This window comes from Myzus persicae, unplaced genomic scaffold, assembly GCF_001856785.1.
Source record: "Myzus persicae strain clone G006 unplaced genomic scaffold, MPER_G0061.0, whole genome shotgun sequence".
In the NCBI taxonomy this organism is placed as follows: domain Eukaryota; kingdom Metazoa; phylum Arthropoda; class Insecta; order Hemiptera; family Aphididae; genus Myzus; species Myzus persicae.
In genome coordinates, this window is record NW_019103878.1 from 261,758 (window position 1) to 280,381 (window position 18,624).

The window sequence follows — 18,624 nt, forward strand, 5'->3', positions numbered from 1 at the left end:
AGGTACATGAATATTCATCAATGATGCAAAAGATGTCAAAGGTCCAAAAATGTTTATATTTAAAAAATTGTAATATTTTAAATTATTTTTTGTTTTTTAATTTGAAAAACCAATTACTAAATCTATTCAAGCAGAGAACGATAGTTACATTTTATTTAAATTAATTTTCAAATTTTGTTTAAGAATAGTCATGCATAATGGCCTACTAAAAAATAACGATTTGTAACATAGCTACATACAAACGTCTTACGCTATTCGTGTATACCTATATTATATTATTAATAATATTACTTTGTACATATTTTTTAAGTTCATTTTTTATATGATAGCATGTAGTTCATCGGATAAATAATTTAAATAATTCAATATATTATATAAATAACAATAGATAATTATTATTTTTAAAATTGTTATTAAAATTTGAGATTGAAGATGATATTTAGGATGATTAAGTTCATTGTGTCACATGAGTCAATTTATTGTTTTTCGGGTTAAACTTAGAATTGTTTGATTATTCCTTCTTGGAATGATGACGTTAAATTAAATCAAATTATCATCAAACTTTCCTAAATGAGGGTCCTAACTAATAGTAACAATTTTTGTTCGGCTTGATTTATTTCACATTAAATAAACAATGTATCAACTATAGGTAATACAATTCGAAATCATATAGTATATTTTTTTAAATTACCTTTAGGTGAAGATAATCCTGGATATCCTCTTTCTCCATCACGTCCAACTTCGCCAAGGAAACCTGAACACAAATAAATAAAAAAATATAATATAGGTACTACCAAAATTAACTAAGTAATTAATTGTCCACATTAATTACATTTTTTTAACTGACATAATATACTAACCCATTGGTCCAGTATTTCCTTTTTCTCCACGAATGCCCGGTTGTCCTCTGGGGCCCACAAGACCTAAATAAAAGTTATATAGGTTAAGAACATTTTAATGATCATGTAATATATAAAATGTATTAAAATATGCATATACATCATAATAAAATATTAGGTATGTCCAGAGGTCAGATTTATATTCTGTTAAAATCCTTAACATATTATGATGTTTTTATGTCGTTTAAAGTAGGAAATAATTATTATATTATCTTAATATTCTTTTAATATATCGCACTCAAATATCAACAAGAGCAGCGACGGACGTCGTGACAGCTAACGAAATTAACGATGTGCCATCGATAAGAAATATCTGGTGATTAGTTTATTTTTATTAGAACCCAGAAATAAATAGTAGAGTGAATATTGCATTTATCAAAATGCCGATGTACATGAAATATGTTCGTTATGCCGATGTTACAAAAATAAAATATTCAGAAATAAAAATATTCTCAAAAATATTCTCTAACACATTAAATATTCATTTTTATGCAAATTATATTTTTTCCTATGAATTCTATGTTGTATGAATCGTTATGTTATTTTACTCCCATTTAATTGTGTACACTAGAAACAAATATGCAAAATCATAAAAATCCGACCTCTATTATGTCACATAAAGTTTAATTTTTTTATTGAAAATACATTATTTCACATTAAATAAACAATGTATCAACTATAGGTAATACAATTCGAAATCATATAGTATATTTTTTTAAATCACCTTTAGGTGAAGATAATCCTGGATATCCTCTTTCTCCATCACGTCCAACTTCGCCAAGGAAACCTGAACACAAATAAATAAAAAAATATAATATAGGTACTACCAAAATTAACTAAGTAATTAATTGTCCACATTAATTACATTTTTTTAACTGACATAATATACTAACCCATTGGTCCAGTATTTCCTTTTTCTCCACGAATGCCCGGTTGTCCTCTGGGGCCCACAAGACCTAAATAAAAGTTATATAGGTTAAGAACATTTTAATGATCATGTAATATATAAAATGTATTAAAATATGCATATACATCATAATAAAATATTAGGTATGTCCAGAGGTCAGATTTATATTCTGTTAAAATCCTTAACATATTATGATGTTTTTATGTCGTTTAAAGTAGGAAATAATTATTATATTATCTTAATATTCTTTTAATATATCGCACTCAAATATCAACAAGAGCTTTTAATTTGTAAAACCAATTACTAAATCTATTCAAGCAGAGAACGATACTTACATTTTATTTAAATTAATTTTCAAATTTTGTTTAAGAATAGTCATGCATAATGGCCTACTAAAAAATAACGATTTGTAACATAGCTACATACAAACGTCTTACGCTATTCGTGTATACCTATATTATATTATTAATAATATTACTTTGTACATATTTTTTAAGTTCATTTTTTATATACTGGTGTCCCATGGAATTCCCATGGAATCCCATGTTCTTTTTTATTGTTGTGGACGTGGAGTGAACGTCGTATTTTGCCGGAAACATAAGAATGTTATAATGAAAGTAATTGTATTGAAAGTGATTATTACAATAAAGACATATTTCTTACAAACATTAGCATTATGTTGGTTGGTTTGTTGATTAATATTTGTGATGAATGGGTAAATAATATATAGGTACAAAATATAACATAAATGGCACTNCATATAAATGTGAACATAATATTGTAGTATGAAGTACAGTAAAACTAACTTAAGACACTCTTCGGGGGACCAGATCTCTGGAGCGTCTTAACCGGAAAAATGTCTTATGTGGGAATTGAAAAAATAATGTAAGTGATTAAAATATCGAGTTCATTATTATTTTTTCTATTGAAGTTAATTTTTAAAAAAATACATGTATATAATATTAATATTAATAAAAGTATCTGTCTTTTTTTTTTGCTCTGAGAATGCGTTTCAACAAGAAAGTTTTCTATTTTGTAAACATAACCCAACAACTCTTCAGCATTTTCTACAGGGGAGAATACTTTCCGTATTTCTAATAAGTTTTGCAAATCAGCAGTAATTAAAGGAGTCGATACTGCATCGATACTCGATTATAGCAAGTAAACAAGTAAAATTTCTGTTTTTATTATCTCACAATTACTGAAATTTTTTGTAATCTGCTGAACAAAGTTTCATCTTATCCGAGAGAGACAAATCAAGGATCTTCACATGTGGTTTTTGCATTGACAAGTATAGGAAATGTTTAGGGACCAACCGAAAACAACTGAAGCGTATTAAGCGAGTTTTACTGAATATTTATATTATTAACTAATGATAATAAGAGAATTTTTAAATTTTAGTATAAAATTATTCAGAAAAATATCTCAGAAATACACATTCTAATGATGTTGATATTTATAAAATATTTCAACAATATTAATTATAAAACTCACATTTTTGGTAAGATAATTCTCAATAAATGTTAATAACAAAAATCAACTCACCAGGAGTTCCTTTTTGACCCGTTAATCCGGGCTCTCCTTTATCTCCTCTCAATCTATCACAATTAAAACCAAATTTATTTTAAATTCAAATAAATAAAATTCATTATAAAATCAAATATACCCAGGTCTTCCATCTTCTCCTTGTTCTCCTTTTATGCTAACGCCTTTTTCTCCTTTAGATCCAGGGTATCCTGGTTGTCCTGTAAATTAATATAAAAATGTTTTTAACGAATTTTTGAAAAATATTCAAAAGTAAATATTATGTTATTTACCTGGTGTTCCTTCAGAACCTGGGAATCCTCTATCACCCTAATAATTAAAATAAAAAGAGAAAGTTTATATTACAGTATAATTATATTTGAATCAATGTTATACATTTTACTTCAAATCTTTAATTTTATTTTCAATTTATAACATTATTATTGTTACAATTAAAATTAAATTTATATTTTCCGTGCTTCATTTGAATTTATATTTCAGTAATTTATCCATGCTGTAAACTTAAGACACCCAATATCATTGTTACAAAAAAAAATGTAATTTGTATTGTCAATACAAGAAGGTTAGTTAAAATTTGGATTTTGAGAACCAGTAATATTAAGAAATTACGTGATACAATAAGAAAATTAAACTCTTAAGTCATTTATGATTGAATTTTTGTCTGTATTATTATTACTAATTTTAATATTAATTTTTTAATTATTATTTTTAGTTTAAGAAATGTTACTACCACACACACATGAAATACTAATATTATAATTATCGAGGCCACAACATACAGCATTTGACAGAAACAGGATTATGACGAGGGAAAATCACATCACGAGAACCATTCATAATATGGTGACAATTTGATGTTTAATCGTCCCAAAAGGCTAAAAAACACCGACCATTCAACATCCGAGGTTATCGCCATAAGGGTGAATTTTGACAATAATGTCTTCTTTAAATCTTCGAACCTTTAACATCTCTCGAACTAAAGAAGGAAATCGAAGAATCAAGGAGGCAATCTTGCAATCAGCAGCAGTCTGATATTGCCATCAGCGTCATATAAGATTCGTCGATAACTGCAGCAATACGCACAACGAACCAACTACGTTCCAAACCTCGCTTATAAATAAAACCGCCTGGTCTTCTATGAATCTCACAAAAAGTGCCCTTTTTCAGGGTAACCACCAGTTATGACACACCAAGCGTGTCTGTCTAGGCCAAGTTCACGGCACGATACCCACGGATCGTACGCCACTTGTATTAGCGGGCCCGACGTGCGTGGTCTTGTTTCCCACCCGATACTTGTATGTTTCATCTGATATAAAAAATATACCAACAACTGAAGGAGTATACCGATTGCTACCAGGCTATCGAACCTCCACCGTGTATTGTAACTTACCTAATATTTAAGTAGAAATAAAACCACCACAAATGTACATGTACTGAACACTGCACGCGTTTTTATTATAAGAAACGGTACCTAATCCACCCAGTACGTATACAGTTTCAGAAATCATATTTCTTCTATTTGATTCATTAAAATAAATATAAAAATGAGTTGATGTGTTGGTTAATCAAGTTGAATTTAACTTTTTTTTTAATTACAAAAGTTCTTATGGGTAGGTGAATTTATATAGGTACCTATTTAACATATTTTACTTCAAAATATCTTGGACAATTCGCGTTACACAAAAATACACTAATAAAATAATTTTATAATAATTTAAAAAAAATCAATTATAGTTGACACCGATTAAAGGTTTTTGACGTGGTACTTACTTTTTCTCCATTAATCCCAGTTAATCCATCGACACCTGGTTTTCCCTCAGGCCCGTTTAGTCCATCTGCTCCTCGTAAGCCATCCCTAAATCATCAAAATATTTTCAAAAAAGGTTACATAACTTCATGTTTTATTAATACCATATTATGTAATATAATAAAAAAATAATAGATAATATTAAAATAAATACTTAAGCTTTGTTTTTTTTAAGAAATTAAGTAGGTAGGAACTTATTAAGTGGTGTGATCATTCATCAATTATTTTAATATAGATGCTAATAATATTTTACAAATGCACCTAGTGACGAACGTTTCGACTTTGTCCACTTACAGCATTGTATAAACAAAAGATTTATAAATGTATTTTTAAAAAAACATCACCAATAATATAATATACAAAAATATACTAGAGTTCATGCTTTTTAAAGTTTTTTGATGATTACAAAAGAAGAAAAATCTAGGAAGTGGTTAACGATCTGCTGTACATTAGGTCTCTAAGAAGTCACTGTAATTGATGTGTTAAATTTGAATTCAATTACATAAAATCATTGTAAAAGAAAAATAATTTTGAGCTAAGACAGACATCCTATAATATTACCAGATAAGTAAATTTCATGATATTATTATGATTAAAATAAATCATTTTATTGTGTAATAGTCATTATAGTACTATAGTAGGTTAAATTAATTTATTTTAATATTAATTTATTAATTTTTTTCCAATGATATAAATTTATTGGATACAAAAAACGATTCTGAGCGAAGACGGACATCAGTCTAATATTACTTACTAGTTCAGTATATTTGATGATATTCTTGTGATTAAAGTATTTTACTCTACCAGTAAGCATTAGTACTTCGCAGAAAATTAAATTTATTTTTGCCAAAAAAAATTACATTTGAAAAGTCTGCTTGTATTATATATAATAAAGATCATAGGCTCAACTAAGGGAGGGGGCTTAGCCCCCTAAATATTTGCATAGCCCCCTCTGTTAAAAAAATATTGAATCTCAGGATTTTGTGATTTTTATGATAAAATTTATAAAATTTAATCATCTATATCTATAATCTAAATATTTAAACAAAATTATTATAAAGTTTGAAAATTATTTGTTATTCAGAGTAACTATAGAAAGTGTATAACAATGGTATTTACTATTTCTACATGACTATGTATTTTTATCCAGAGCTCTATCAGCTAACATTTGAGTTCGTCATGAATCATGATATAATTTTACAACACGGTAACCGACGCCCGTAGCCTTATGCCCGTATTATACTACTTTTATCAGGAATCAATCGTATTATTTTGATTATATTGTATTCATTGACAACCTCGTGGTAAGTGAATCTTGTATTCAAACGTGAAATGTTATTATTTTGACGCTTATTATAAATAAATAATTTTATTTTTACTTTTTATTCAGTTTGTTTAATAAGGAAAAAAGTGAAATTTTTAACATTTTCAAATTTAATAAGTCTAAATCTAACACTCCGGCAACGGTGACAAGGACACCAGAAAATGATCAAAATAATATTGATAATCCTACAACATCTAACGACATTATTAATTTCGAAGACTGTAGATAATTCTAATGCTAACATTCACAACGATGTATCTTATTCCGGAGACACATTTAATGATGATCTAGGACCTAGATTCTAGGTGATTTAGTATCTTGACCAAATAGACCAATACAAAAGGTAAATATTAAATTACATCAGGTACAATTACTAATAACTATTAACTTAAAAATTATAACAGTGATGTAATGAGTGATGTAATGATTAATGACTAATTTTCATATTTTAATATTTCATAGGTATGTTGAATTATAATATCGTTTATTATGGCTTTAGCTCTGCTTAAGAATACCCAATCAAAATTTGGTTCTCAAAATCGCTAATTTTCATCTTATTATAATGCTAATTTTGAGTGAATAGAGCATAGTGTCAAGAAAAATGCTGTATTTTGTTATGCTTGCCACATGTTTGCAAATAATTTTGGTTTTACTGAAGATACATTTATCAAAACTGGGTTTCATAATTGGAAAAAAGCAAGTTCTTCTAATTAATTTTTTTATAACTAATACTCAGTTATTATGTGACATCTATTACATTTGTTTTATTTTTTTAATTAATAGAATTTAGAGTTATCTTCATAATTAACGTCTCATACTGGTACTAAAATACATGTACACAGTAACTACTACAAGATTGTCTGAATATGAATCCAGTAAAAAGTCAGGGTCTGTTTTATCAAAAATGTGTATAGCTAATAAAGTTTTAATAGAGAAAAATACAAAATATGTATCTCAGTTAATAGATATAGTTTCATACTTGAGCAAACAAGGCATTTAGAAGTCACGAAGAATCATTTAAATCAACAAATAAAGGTTATACATTTGAACACTTCTCACTTTTAAATTAAATTACTTGAACATATCACTTAGTTAAAATATAAATTTTTCAGTATCTCAATTTATTATTGTAACCTACTTCTTTAGGACATTTTAAAGAAATATGTGGACTATTTGCCAAGCACCTTCCATGTTTCAATGAAATACATAAGCAAAAAATAAACTCAACTAGTTGGCAAATTCAAGAAGATATAATTAAAATTTGTGCAAATTTAGTAAACAAAGAAATATTTAAACAGATAATGGACATAGGTTTTTTCGCAAAAATGTGATGAAGCGAGGTATGCTAATAATAACCTACTACAATTCTATGCAACAGATACTTGTTGAAAACTTTATATAATTTATCAATTTATACGTTTTATGTAGATATAGATGTTTTTTAAGTAGATCAGCTTTCAATTTGTGCGAGATATTCAGTTAAATTTCAAGTTTTTTAACTCTTTTGGAGATTTATAAATGTATCAACTGTGCATGATGCTAGCCACATAGCTTCAGCCTTATTTAATTTTTTTGAAAAGCATTAAGTTGATATGAATGCTGTTAAAATTATTTCAAAGTCATATGACGGTGCAAGTGTCATGTTAGGATATCATAATGGAGTCCAATCAAAAATGTAAGACTTTTATCCATATGCTATTTACACCCACTGCATGGCACACTGACTAAACTTAGTTGTTGTTGATATAATATTAAAGTAAGCCTGCATAGCTTAAATTTATAAATATTATTAATTTAAAACTACATACATTGTCATTATTTTTTAGGGAGCTCATACAATATTTAACTCACTTGAAGCTGTATATGTCCATTTTTCAAGACATTCAAAGAATTAAAAGTTATATGATATACAATATAAATTAGGTTTTTAAAAAGGCAATATGTTAAGGGTATGTGATTCTAGATGGGTTTTGCAGGTACAAAAATTGCAAAGCTATGTTACACAATTTTAAAGAAATTGTTGAATATCTTGAAAACGAAATTAATGAACAACCCCATACAGATATTTCTCAAGCTGTTGGTAATAAACCAATAAAATAATAACTGTTCAATTTAATATTTATAAACTTATTTTAATTTTTTAGGCATATTAAGTTCTATACAGAAATGTGAATTCATTATTTTTCTTATTATTCTTAAAGATGTATTGAGTATAGCGAACAAATTAAGTAATAGTTTATTAATAGTAAAATTTAGTAATAGTAAAACAGCAATACTTGGTAAATCCAAAAATAATATTGAGTCTGTTATAAAAACATTTGAAACATGAAGAATAGATGAGGAATTCCATAATGTTTGGAAAAAATAGTTAATTATGTAATTAACGTTCAGTACGATCAGAAGTTAGAACTTTAAGGCATATCATTAAAATATTATAAACACACACAATACCCTTTTTAAAATGCAATTAATTCAACTTACTGTATTAATAATTTCTAATAGTAAGATAAAGAACTTAAATAGCAAAATATGAAATAAATTTTTCTAATTTAAATAGGCTGATTGATGGTCTTCATTAAGAATCGTTTTTTTGTATACTATGATTTTAAATCATTGAATTCACACTATACGCATCAATTATTACAGTGACCCTCATGACACCTAACACACAGCAGTTCATACTTGTCCACCTTCCATTTTACAATAAAATCCAAAATATTACCTTCCAGGATCTCCACGAGGACCAGTTTCTCCTTTTTGAGACAATGTCCAACTAGCTGGTATTATTGCAGCTGCACCTTTTTCTCCTGGCGGACCAACTTCGCCTTGTGCGCCGTCTATTCCCTGACAAATATTTATAAATATTATTCCAAAGCAAAAATTTCATTACTATGATAGTTTTCTATGTTAAATGCCAAGTCCAAAGATACAAATAAACTTTTTAATCCAAGTATTTTTACAATTTTAAAAGGTAATTAATAAAAACTATATATTATTATAATATAATTCATACTAGGTACTCTAGCCCACACTTATCTGTTTATAGCAAGTGCATGAAGTTACAGCAGTACAAACTGTTTGTTACATATCCTAATAAAAATGAAAATGTATTGTTTATTTTGTAACTTTGACAAAACATCTTGGTAGATAACCCACCCAGAATAATTTCATAGATACAATATTCTTATACAACAAATATTTAAATACTTACAGGAGCACCAGGTTCACCGGTTTGTCCTATTAGTCCATCAGCACCTGGTTCACCTGGATATCCTCTTTCACCTGGTGGTCCTCGTGGTCCCTATAAAACAAATTAAGAATGTATTTCTTAATAGTTGCAAAGATAATATTTAAACATTTCTAAAATGTATACAAGTTGTAATAAAGAATCAATGTTATACATTATAATGACGTTGTATAAGGATTTATACAAGTAGGTATTACCTTCAACCCTGGAGTTCCATATAATCCAGGTTCACCTTTACTACCTTTCTCTCCCGGACTACAGCCTTGACAGCGTCCACCTATTTCACCTTTTGGCCCATCTCTACCTATAATCAGTACAATGTTACATTAGTTTAGGAATAAATCAAAAAAATATGGTTGATAAATCATGAAAATAATTATATAGATAAGTTATTTAAAATCATAATATAAAAATTGTTTTTCAGCTAGATAGAATGTCATAATTTACCTGGAATTCCTGGGATCCCTGGTCTGCCATCATCACCTTTCTCCCCAGTAGCACCCTTGACACCTGGTGGTCCAGCAATGCCAGTTGGTGAATCACCTAAAAATAGTTTAAATTTGTAAAAATATTATCAATAAGAAATAAGTATTAATGAGTAGATTATAAAACATTTTTAATGTGATATGTTTCACAATTACGCTTACCTGGAGACCCTCGTTCACCCTGATAACCACGTTCACCTTTAAGTCCTTTTTCACCATCCCTTCCATCAACTCCATCAAATCCTTTAGGTCCCTATTAAAATAGAATTTGCTTGTACATAACGTTTACTTATTAAAATATAAATTTATAAAATCTATACTATCATTAATAAATAATATTGAGTAGTAAAAAAAACTACATTAGAAAACTCCTTTCAACATAATTTATAAAAAGACAACAAAATTAGTATAGTTAATACTCACTACAATGGAAGCACCCTTTTCACCGACAGGTCCTCGAGGTCCAGGTGGGCCTTGTGCGCCAGGAAAACCTATATGTATATTGTGATGTAATTAAAATACAATCAGTTTTCAGATTGCTAGTATACTTCTTGATATATTTTATCCAATCAATTAACTAATAAATTTCAATCATACAAGAAGACTAAATTTAAATTTAAATTGTTTTAAATAACAGCACAGCGCCACAGCACATATTTCAAATAAGTTATTCATAAATTTTCAATGAATAAAATTGTAGTATGTACTCAAAATACAATGTTTAAAATTTCCAAAATCTATCAAAAATTAATACTGTACATTGGTTAATGTTGCTTTAATGTGTTAAATAGATTTTGTTATTTTTTTTAAACTAAAAAGGAATTCCACCTTAATTCAATAACATGTTAACCTAAAATAAATTAGAAGAAATTAAGAGCTAAGTTCGTATCTAATCCATGACAAAGAAATAATAATTATATTTACTAATTAATTTAACTACCTCTTGGGCCAGATTCTCCGGGTAAACCTGTGAAATCAAAAATTAAAATTACTAAATTGATTTGTTAAAATTCATAAAATTAAATATATGATAACATAGTTTCAAAATATTTAAAACATAAATAAAAATCAACTATACATGCCTGTAAGTCCTGGTTCTCCTTTTGTTCCTTTTTCTCCTTGTAAACCTTCTAAGCCTATAGATCCTGGTACTCCTAAATTATCAGGAATATACAAGTTAAAAATACATCTGTTAAAATTGCATTACAACATTTAGATAAAACTTAATAATTCATTGAGTCCAAGAAAACTAACGGAATCATTGATCTTTGGAAGTTATTTTATTAAAAAAATTGTTTTTGTGTTATGACAATTTGTATAGACTTAAGTCTGTTGTATATAGTATCATTCTTATACTGTAAAAATAACACACCTTGACCTCCAATATTTCCTTTTGGACCAGGAAGACCAGGTTGGCCGTCAATACCGTCTAAACCTTTTGGACCTGAAAATCAGTAGATTGATATGAATAATGACAATTGCATTATATTAATATTTATAAATTAAATTAAATATAATATTACAATATTTATTATTTATGATACACTAGTATCCAGTTTCTTATGACATTTTTGACCGACCGATTGAGCAAAACATAAAAATGTTCCTTATGAAATTGCAACATTGCTGTGTTGGTTCTATGAACATTACATGATTTGTATGAAAGGTGCATATTTATTTTCCTTGGATCAACATTTGATAGGACTTACACATCTAATAATTATACTAACATTTTTGATTTATACCTTTTAACGTATTTGTATACTAATTTAATTAGCAGATCAAATTGAAAACCAGGAAATCATAATTCATATTAACTTTTAATCTGATGTTTTAAATTGTGAAAATTAACTCATTGAAAATTTGAAACACGCTTTATTAAATTATAATTTAATTGGTATCTCTTCTAAAATATACATTGATATATGAACTGAAAAATTAATTATGTACTCAATCGTACAGTATTTTAACATCTTTGTGTTGTGCTCAATCTGGTCGTGAAAAACTTGAACTGTTAATCGGGTATTTGCAATTTAAAACGACTAAAATATGAAGTATACCTGTCGGTCCAGGGTATCCCCGAGGTCCTTGAGGTCCAGGCAGACCTGGTCTGCCTTTTCCACCCTAAATAAAAAATGTAATTATTTCAAAATTAAATTTATTGCATTATCATGGGAGTGCGTAAAATGAACAAAAATATTTCAACCAATTTGTATTTCAGCAGAAAAGTAAAAACGTAGACAAGTATATTAGCAGAACCATATTTGAGCTATTATCATATTATATACTCTTATAACTGGTAATTTATGAATTATGACCAATACACAACTAAGCTAACTATGTTTCTATAGTCTATGTTTTTTTTTTTTCAAAATCATAGCATAATAATACAGTATAATTTAAAATATTAATTAAATCAAATTCTTGATTTAGTTAAATATTATTTAAAAATAAAATATACCCCGGGTTGCCCTGGAGGTCCTCGCAACCCAGCTGCTCCTGGCGCACCATCCAATCCTAAAAATTAAAAACGATGATAATATTAAAATGTTATAGAAGACTGTATAGAAGATTTCTTTTTCAAAAATGAATCATCTTAATGTAGCTTTGCTTCATAATTTAATTTGTATGTTCATCATTCAACTTAACAAAACTAGTTATACAAATATAATACTAATACAATTGTTCACATTATTTGTATTTACTATTTCTATTATAATAGGAAAATAAGATTTTGGACTAGTGTTAAAGACTCATGTGAATTATTAATACAGTTAGCATGACAAAAATGCTTTTAAAAAAAATGTTCTAAATTGAGTTTAATCTAAGTATGTACTCATTAATATGATTACAAAAAATATATATCATACAGGGTGATTCACCAAGCATACTTGCCCCCAATTTTTCCTTAAATAATAGTGATAACTATGATAACTTAACAATTACATAATAGACAAATAAACAATACAAAATTAAGATTAACAACAGATTAGTTCATTATTTATTGTATAATGAAGCCAGCCTCCAGTATAAAGGTGATTATCGTTTTTATAGCTGTTTCAGATTTGGTGTTTAAAGTAGAGTAAAGATTGAGAGAAATATTAAAAGATTTAAGAGTGTTAAATAGAATTTGTTGTTTAAACCGCAGGGCAGGAAAGTTAAATAAAATATGAGGGAGATCACAGATACACTCATTTGAAACATTTTTTAATTCTTTCATTTTGTTGTAATACTTAAGGTGATCCAAAAAATCAACGGTATCTTTATAAATATTTAAATTATTGTTATTATTATTATTGTTTCATTATTATTGTTCTATGCTTCTTAATAAAAATCAGTATGGTTTTATTCCTACATAATTTTTACTAAAGTTTCATGTTATAATTTAGTTTTAGTCAAAATATAATTTTACAATTATTTGACTACAATGCTTGAGAGACATAATTAATACTGACTTTGCCAAAGCTTCAAATATAAATAACCATGAAATCTTATTAGGAAACTACGGTCTCTGCCTTCACTGGTTCTTTGCTTTCATGGTTTCAACCTTCTCTTAATAATCATCTGCCTAAATCAATTTCTCAACGACTGTCTTCTGAGGTAATAAGTTGCAAACCCTCATGTTCGATATTTGTATACATTATCATTTTAAACATACTATTTGTGTTTGTGGATATGAAAATCTCATGAAAATAGACCAGATAAAATTATCCGTTGGCAATTTTGGTAAATATAAATGTGTACTTTGGGTCCCGATAAAAACATAATTAATTTGAATTAGTCTATCTCTGGATTAAATTGTTACCTACTATCTAATTTTAAAGATTCCAGTTTAATGTTATGACACAGATTTAAATATCTCAAATCATAATGAATTGATACAAGAAAAAATGTGTAACCTAGAGTTTATTAAAAGTACATGTCATTAAGTCAATGATACAATATTCCTTTGAAAGCATCTCTTGTACAGTCTAATTCTGAATGTTGTTCTTTGATTTGTATTACTAATACATCAAAGCTAGACAAGATCATAAAATTACTTCAGAATTATTTTTTTGACCTTATTCTTATTCAAATTTAATATTCTTAAACCCATTCGTAGGATTTACCAAAACATACTTCAGTTACTTAATTTTTATCTTTGTTTAACGGCAAGCGTTCGATTTTGCTTAGTTCTTAGATATAATTTAATGTTAAGTATTATCAATTGCCTTAAACTCTTTTCTCATATCTGCTTAAAATAAACTTCATAAAATAAAATTTATGCCCTGCCAGTATTTTAATGATTTTATTAATTTGAAAACTGGTTTTAAAAACTATAAAATCAAAGATCAATATAAATTAGTTTTTAAAACCGAAAAAAAAATGTTAGAACTAATAATTAAAACCACTAACCACAAAAATCATTTTGGTTTGAAACCCTGATAGCATATAATAAATTTAATTACCTACCTATTATTAATTTAAGCAATTTTTAAATACTTAATAGAATTAAATAAGTTTTATATATTAGGTACCTATTAAAATATCATAGTATTGTAAATACCTTACTGTATTATATTTATATTGCATATAAGTATGTTAATAATTTATATGTAAGTATCATAACATACATGTTACTACTTTTTAGGATTAAAGTACAATAAGTGTTTGTTTTGTACACTTGACACTAGTACTTAAATATAATAAATAACTAATTATAATTACTGAATTTACTGTAATACTACAAACCTGGTTCTCCTTTAAGGCCTGCTCTTCCTGGTAATCCATTCAAGCCATCAATTCCTCGATCACCTAAACAAAAAAAAATATTTCTATATTTATAATATAGTCTTACAATAAAGTATATTAGACTTTGATTCTTAGTTTTTTTTTAAATTTCTGTTCGTCATCATCTTTTGGATCATACCAATGCTTCGATTTAAAAAAATATCAAAAGTATAGATTCTAGTTGTTTCTATATATTTCAGTAGAGAATGCTAATTTGATTAATTACCTTTTTGTCCTGCAGGTCCCGCAGGTCCATGGTAACCATCACGACCCTAACAAATAAAGTAAAATATTAAAATAAATGACTTTTATTTTTAATTCATACTTTCTACATTTATTGATTAAACAATAAATACATGTCTTGTTCAAATGAATAAAAATCATCCATAAGAATTATGGTTAATTTTAATTTTAATGTTTAAATATTCCACTAAAAAATATGGCTAAGTTTAATTTGGATAAAAATATTTAGTTACTCTTGGTCCTGGAGTTCCAACTAAGCCTTTTTCTCCCTTTTCACCAACATCACCTGGAATATAAATTGATACCCAATAATTAATTTTAAATGTATATTGTACAAACATTATCTTAATATAATAATACTAATTCAAATAAATTAAATTTTTTAAACAAATTTGTAATTTCCCTTACTGAGTTAAACCTTTCTATAAGTAGGCTAGTAACAAAAAAAAATAATGAACTAAATTAATTTTTATCATGTTTATACTTATAAATGTAAATTATTATGATATAATATGTACCCGGGTTTCCTGGATCACCAATCATTCCAGGTTCTCCTTTCATGCCAGGTTCGCCATTTTCACCCTAGTTAACACAAATTATAGATTAAGTTATTTATCTATCTATTTTAGTACACTAAATAAATAAATAAAGATATCTACTGGATTTCCTTTTTCGCCAGGTTCACCAGTTGGCCCAACTGTTGTATTGTTGCTTGCAACAAGTGATGAGTTTGGCACGGGTGGTCCTGGTGGTCCACGTTCTCCTTTATTACCTTTTTCTCCTCTAAGACCTTCAAATCCAAGTCCCATATTTCCTACATTTTAAACAACAACAAAATAATTGATAAATCTATTGAGAGAAAATCTAGCATAATTTATTTTGTGTGTGTTTTATTTTTTAATTAATTGAACAAATCCGCCATTTGTACATGGAATGTACATACAGTATACTCAACAGAAGCAATGACAACAGCTGTATCCGCACTGCAAAAATATCTGTGCGAAATAGTAGTGGTGCAAGAGATTAAATGGACAAACGTAGGAAACACTTTGATTCATAGAAAAAACACCTTGTGTTCACCTTACTATTTTTGACAAACATCATACAACATAATGAAAGAATTGTCCACCTACAGTTGGAGTGTAAATGAAGAGACATCACAAGAATATTGAGATGACCTTAGAAAAGATTAAAATACTGAGGAATAACAACTCAAATCTACAATATCAAGAACACAGGACAAAATTAGGTTAAACGATAAAAAGAGATAACAGAAGAAAAGATTGATTTGGTAGACATAAAAAAAGCCGGACAATAGTTCAATTATAACTGCAAGAAAGTAATACAAGAAAGGGACAATACAAAAACCTTAGAAGTTATCGAAATTAGTGTTTAAAATAAAATAAGACAAGCCCAGAAACCAAGTGAAATGAAAAGAGTAATCAGAAGGGAAAAAAGAGTGCAACAATTAATGGACTGAGTCCGAATGAGTCCTAAACAGTTCTATAAAAACTCCATAATGTTTTCAGGAAAGCCAATTAAATAAGAAAACCGTATGAACCAAAATTGGAAGTAATGAGAATAATAACAAAATAATAACAGATGAACAATCTATTTTTGAAAAGTTCAAAATAGTTTTTCAATAAATGCTGGATCAAGGACAAGATAATGCTGTATTCACAACAGTAGAACAATACCAATGCATACCAGGGAAAGAAAGAACTAAAAAATTTATAAAAATGTCAAAGAATAATCATGCGCCGAGCTAGGACATGATAGGAGCCAAACCATTAAAAAAAGGATGGGAAGTTATTAATAAAATGCGGTAACAAGAAAAGATACCAGAAGAATGGAAGGTAGCAGTAATATGTCTCATGTATAAAAAAGGTGTCCCAGAAGACTCATAATTACAGCGGTATATCTCTACTCGAATAGGAATATGGCTTAAAAGCAAGGAAATTCACATGTATTTACGATAAGACTACTAAAAGAAAAACATTATGTGTACAATAGGCCATTATACCTACTATTTATAAATGTTAAGCAGGTATACGATTTTATCAATAAAAAATCAGTGTGGAAAAGCATAGAAAAGTTCGGTATATCATCGAAATTAGTCAGAATGTGGAAAACATACATTAAATGATCAAGATGTAAAATCAAATTTAGAAATAATTATAAAGAAGAAATATATAAAAGATAGGATTAAAACAAGGTGACACCCTGTTACGAAAGAATATCGAATAATGAATTTAAAAAATTTGTAGGAGAAAACATCATACAAATGTTAAAAGGAAGAGAAATGAGTTGACTAAGACACGTATGGAGATCGAGTGGCATAATGAAGGATTCCCTTAACTGGAAACAAGGAGGTATAATACCACAAGGCAGGCCAAAGAAAATGTGGACAGACGAACTCAACCTGAACTTCCGGATACTTAGGATTGACAACCCGGAAGAATTGGCAAATGATAGAGAGGAATGGAGGAGGCTGTGTCGAGCAGTATTGACCTATAAAAGCTTGAAAGAAAAAAAAGAAAAAAGAAGAAAAATACATACCCTTCTCTCCTTTTAAACCCGGGACTCCATGATTTCCCTGTAAAAATTATAGTTTGTATCAATAATTTATTATTAAAAATATTTTATTTATCATATTATGATATAGGTAAAATAGGAGCTTTTAAAAATAATTCGTTATTTTTGTAGGTCAAAATACTCCCTTTAAGTTGAGAATTAATTTTATTTACTTTTATTCCAATTTCTCCTGTTTGTCCGATAGGACCTTGTATCCCTTGGATTCCGGGATTTCCAGGTAGTCCTGAAAAAAATGTAATTATTATGTTATTAATAATCATTTTAAAACTATATTTATTTTTTTAACATCAATGGAATAAGTACAAGCACATAATATTTGTAATAACATTTAGCCTAGTTTAAATGGATTTGTGATTATCTAATTAATTATTTGTACATATTGTTCAACTGATATTTTACGCTTACCTCGATCTCCATCCAAACCAGGCTCTCCCTTTTGACCTTTGTTGTGTATCGATGTTTGGGCAGCTTCTCCTTTAACACCTTTAAGAACATATTATATTAAGTACATTTTTTAATCTAAAACTAAATAAAGCTCACAATATTATTGACTAAGTATGTAGGTACATCATACATCTATCGAATAGATTTGTTTACACCTATACAATTTCTTAATGTTATTTAAAAATGTAAGTACAAAAATATGCATAATTAAAAACAGATTTATTTGAGTTGTGATAATATTGTTGATTAGCAAATAAGAACACTTGAGTTTAAAAATATCAGAAAAAAATCGTATTATTCTGCATAGGTGTTGAGCAAAAATAAAATTGTATTTAAAAAAAAATGTGCGTCTAAAAGA

General features: G+C 27.7%; 1 protein-coding gene across 3 annotated transcripts in view; it reads right to left on the reverse strand.

Annotated features, from left to right (window-relative positions):
- LOC111035781 (collagen alpha-2(IV) chain) overlaps positions 1–18,624 on the reverse strand; it is a 54,826-nt gene that overhangs the window by 22,706 nt on the left and 13,496 nt on the right. For 2 of the 3 annotated variants that reach the window (XM_022317554.1, XM_022317555.1), the window contains exons 9-26: positions 18,228–18,305; positions 17,975–18,045; positions 17,787–17,823; positions 15,887–16,041; positions 15,746–15,809; positions 15,461–15,513; positions 15,211–15,256; positions 14,946–15,008; positions 12,676–12,731; positions 12,275–12,338; positions 11,587–11,658; positions 11,297–11,368; positions 11,155–11,181; positions 10,638–10,705; positions 10,377–10,467; positions 10,177–10,272; positions 1,793–1,855; positions 692–754 (exon numbers count right to left, since the gene is read on the reverse strand). In XM_022317554.1, the coding sequence (XP_022173246.1) occupies positions 692–754; positions 1,793–1,855; positions 10,177–10,272; positions 10,377–10,467; positions 10,638–10,705; positions 11,155–11,181; positions 11,297–11,368; positions 11,587–11,658; positions 12,275–12,338; positions 12,676–12,731; positions 14,946–15,008; positions 15,211–15,256; positions 15,461–15,513; positions 15,746–15,809; positions 15,887–16,041; positions 17,787–17,823; positions 17,975–18,045; positions 18,228–18,305 (1,239 nt within the window). Of the gene's footprint in view, positions 1–691; positions 755–1,623; positions 1,687–1,792; positions 1,856–10,176; positions 10,273–10,376; positions 10,468–10,637; positions 10,706–11,154; positions 11,182–11,296; positions 11,369–11,586; positions 11,659–12,274; positions 12,339–12,675; positions 12,732–14,945; positions 15,009–15,210; positions 15,257–15,460; positions 15,514–15,745; positions 15,810–15,886; positions 16,042–17,786; positions 17,824–17,974; positions 18,046–18,227; positions 18,306–18,624 lie in introns of all 3 variants that reach the window. The other variant, XM_022317553.1, reaches the window with a different exon arrangement.